Below are 4033 nucleotides of genomic sequence, written 5' to 3'. Positions count from 1 at the left end.
GTTTTAACTGAAAAAAAGTTTGAAACGAAATGGAGCAAAGTGCTGCAAGTGATTGAAGGATATTTGTAAGTTAATTTTATAAGTTTATTTAACATGTAGTCATTGTAAATTAATGAAATTCAACAGTTAATAAAAGAAAACAAATGAACCCCTCCCTCATACACACACTAACAACAACAGCCCCTCCCCCAATCATTTTTTCCCCACTTTTCCCCCTTCTCTTTTTCTTTTTCTAATATTGCTTCATTTTATGTTGTTAATTACCTTTATGTATATCTTTTTGACATGTAAGATTATTTTGAAGTAATGTACTTTTTTGGGAAAATATGTGAATAAAAAAAAAATTAAAAGAAAAAAAAATGACTAAACACAATTGTAAATTTTGCTTTTGTACTCTATATAACTATTATGAAGATTAAACAAAATGTAAATGTATTATGTGCTATAAAATAAATTGAGGGACACCCACTAAGAATGTACTAGATTGTAAAATACACAAGACATTTAAATGTTAACTATTTTTTAAATACGTATTACGCTATTAGAATTGTTTTGCTTTCATGGTCGTTCTGGAATTTTAAAACAATCTCCGCAAGCCATTCTGATCTTTTGGGCCGTAGCTGGTGTGTCCAATTTGAAGTCTGTATAATCACCCTTGGTTTCCATTCGTACCGAACGAATGGCTTCTTTCACGACAAATAAAACGGAAGCTGCTAAAACATGTGGCGGTTCACCAACTCCCTGATAGGAATGTGATAAAAAAATAAAAAATGTGATTTATGTAGCGGTAGGTTTTAAGAGTGTTCTAATATTTGACATTATCGCCAATGCCAAAATTACTAGCAATATGTTGCGGATAATGAGAAAACAATGCGTACTTGTTTAGTTTCATGCTTTAAAACAACAAATTAATTCTTACCTTCGATGAAAATACTGCTTTGGGATTGTCCGAATTAGGCACCAAGTGAATGTTAAATTCTCGCGGGATGTCTTGAACTCGCGGTACATTGTAGGTTCCTGGTCCAGTGGACAGCAATTGGCCCTTGTCGGAACAGTGGAGCTCTTCTGTCTTCAACAGTCCATAGCCTTGTAGGAAAGCGCCTTCAATCTGTAACCATATGTATGTGAAAAAATGTGTGTTTTGATGTTAAGGTAGACATGCAGTTTACCTAACATGTATTTTAATTAGTTAATTAGTGTCAAGAGATCTATATATATGTTTGTATTAAATCTGAAATAATTCATACAAAGCGAATGGGAATGCCAAACAGTGATTCGTATAACTTAAACTATATAGATCACACTTATTATGGGTTCTTTTCACGGGCCATAAAGGCATTGGAAATCATTAAGATGGTTATCGTTACAAGACGACAATGATCTCAGGCCAATAACAATTGGACATCTAAGAACCATAGAGAATTTATAAATAAGGGAACGAACACATTCATCATACACGCACAGCACTAAATGACACCAAATTTGAATTAACTGCAATGTGCGTAAGCACAGTTTAATACAAAGAACAACAGTTTGACAATAAATACACAAATAGCTTCACAAAATCGGCTAATTAAATATTACTGCATTGCCTAAATATTTTAGACGGTTCCGATAAACGTAACCGCGGTCGAAATATGCAGGTAAGGCAGGGGGAAACTGAAACATGGCTATTTGTGCGTGTAAGGCAGATGTACTATACCGGACGTAATGATGTCGAACTGAAGCAACAAACGTGGCGACAAACTTCAGACGAATTTGAGAAGCGCATCCATTACTAGTATATGCTATCAACATTCGCCAAAAATGCAATGATACAAAGATATTCAAATTAGTCATATATATGATCCCAAGTGTAAATATGCAATTTGTCATTTTCTATATGTCATTGTGTTGTAATTTTGAGCTCCTGATTTACGCGCGGTTCTCTGATGAAGTAACGATAAATGCCTATCATAATACAATATTATAAGTGGCAGTGTGTACTAATTTAGATAAATCGATATATCGGTCAAATTTATACTCTTACAGTATTAGAAATACCCCGTGTGTTTCCTGCATTCAGATATACGTCCACGTCCAAAGCCTTCAAATAACCATCTTTGGTGAACCCGACGCGATACTTGGCCAACTGTGGATGTCGTCCACCCGTGATAGCCATGTCTTCATCCCGACTAAAGACGCAACGCACAGGGCATCTCGTTCTAAACATGAATGAATGAATGAATGCTAATTAGCTTCACACATCGCTGCACTGAGCTCCTCAAAATAGCTGAAAATTCACCTCTTTGAGAGTTAAGTTTACCTTGTTGCTTATCTACGTTGTTTCATTAATACTTTGTGCATACGGTCATTACTTTTCTATTCAGTTTAGGCATAAATCTGCCGTGATTTTGGTTGATTTTATTTTTCGTTGTCTGGAGTCTTGCCGGTGATCCTGCCAAGATGGCCGCTCCCATGGCAAACCCACGAGGTGGTAACCCGTTTTCGGGTCTTACTCGCAAGCACGGGATTAAGTGCGAATCTGTTGATGGTGTAGGAATTGAGGCATATGTACAGGCAATATCCTCTATTGTTGGGGCAAAGAGTATTGTAGCTGCCTCCCGTGTCAACCGTAGTGTTATTGTTTTTGTTGATTGTGTTACCTCAGTCGAACTGGTTTGCGCTGAGGGTCTTTCAATTGGGTCGTCATTTATTTTTGATGAATCTTTAGTTAAACCTTCTACGAAAGTTATACTTTCCGGTGTACCACCTTACGTTCCGAACTCTCTATTGGAAAGGGAACTATCTAATTATGGTCGAGTACTTTCCAGTATTCGCTACGTTCCTTTGGGCTGCAGAAATCCTGAATTAAGGCATGTCAAATCGTTCCGTCGACAGGTGTACATGATATGTGATGAAAATTCGCTTGACGGGGTTATTAATATCACACACGATCAGCGCACCGTCCGAATTTACCTGTCGACGGACAAAATCGTGTGCCATAAATGTCATAAAAAGGGGCATATACAGCGTAATTGCCATGAAAACGTTGAAACGGCTCAAGCAGAGAACACGCTTGACACATCTACACATACTCCTACAACCGACATTATGATTAGCACTGCCGTTAATGACACAATAACTGAGACTACTGAAAATAATGAAAACCCAACTGAAAATGTTGAAACAGATAGTATTTTAATAACTGATAATGTTGATAAAAATAATATGGAAACTGGCGTATGTGATGACGACTCAACTTCGATTGAACCCAGCACAGATGCCATTCAACTTGATGCCACGCGTACAGGTCTTTGTGATGTTAATGAGATTGTCAGCACTGAAATAACTACAATAAGAGGTCGTTCACCAAATAACGATGAGAAGATGATACGAACCCTTCCCCCAACAACTACGCCTCCCGGGGCATCATCTTCTTCCGTCGATGCTCCGTTCATCGATCCGTTTGATTCAAAGCATCAACAACCCACTTTTCCATTTGATGATATGGATGATCTGGAGTCAGTTGCATCGGACTTTTCGGATATGTCTAGCCTACTACAGGACGAAGATTCAAGCGAAACATCAAAGTCTCTTCTGGCGCATGATAAAATACAAAAATTCGTGGATGACCCTTATAGTTCTAAACATTTGATCGCTCTAGCCAATAGTTTTTGTCCGGACCTGCGCGTACTTGTACGCTCTCTAAGTCATTTCCGGAAAAAATAACGACTTCCCTCCAAATGAACAAATTCGCATAAGGCGTTTGACTTGTAGAATCGCGTCAAGTATCGGCATCTCTAGAATGCCCAGAATTACGAACAAACGCAGCGATAAATTATTAGAGGCAAAACAAGGTATTTGCACTACTGCTGGTAGTAAAATACCTAAGTTGAATTAAACTACTAAGCACTAATAATGAATAAACTTATTAATAAATCAAATAGTTGCGCCTATGATTTTCTCTATGCACTTGTTCTGTTTCTTGTTTCATGGCGAGCTTCTCAGGAATTACTTGGAATTTACATGGTTGTCGTGATTCTTTCAAGAG

General features: G+C 37.5%; 1 protein-coding gene across 1 annotated transcript; it reads right to left on the bottom strand.

Annotated features, from left to right (window-relative positions):
- Positions 1-558: 558 nt before the first annotated feature.
- Positions 559-2161, bottom strand: LOC144359211 (xanthine dehydrogenase-like). The gene is made up of 3 exons (XM_085497579.1): positions 2030-2161; positions 920-1108; positions 559-741 (listed from the first exon to the last, which is right to left on the bottom strand). Exons 1-3 carry the CDS (start codon positions 2159-2161, stop codon positions 559-561), a joined length of 504 nt encoding a protein of 167 aa, XP_085353705.1.
- Between the last annotated feature and the right edge of the window lie 1872 nt (positions 2162-4033).

The sequence above is a fragment of the Saccoglossus kowalevskii genome, chromosome 1 (genome assembly GCF_978046115.1).
Source record: "Saccoglossus kowalevskii chromosome 1, keSacKowa6.1, whole genome shotgun sequence".
In the NCBI taxonomy this organism is placed as follows: Eukaryota; Metazoa; Hemichordata; class Enteropneusta; family Harrimaniidae; genus Saccoglossus; species Saccoglossus kowalevskii.
This window is presented reverse-complemented; position numbering and strand designations above follow the sequence as displayed.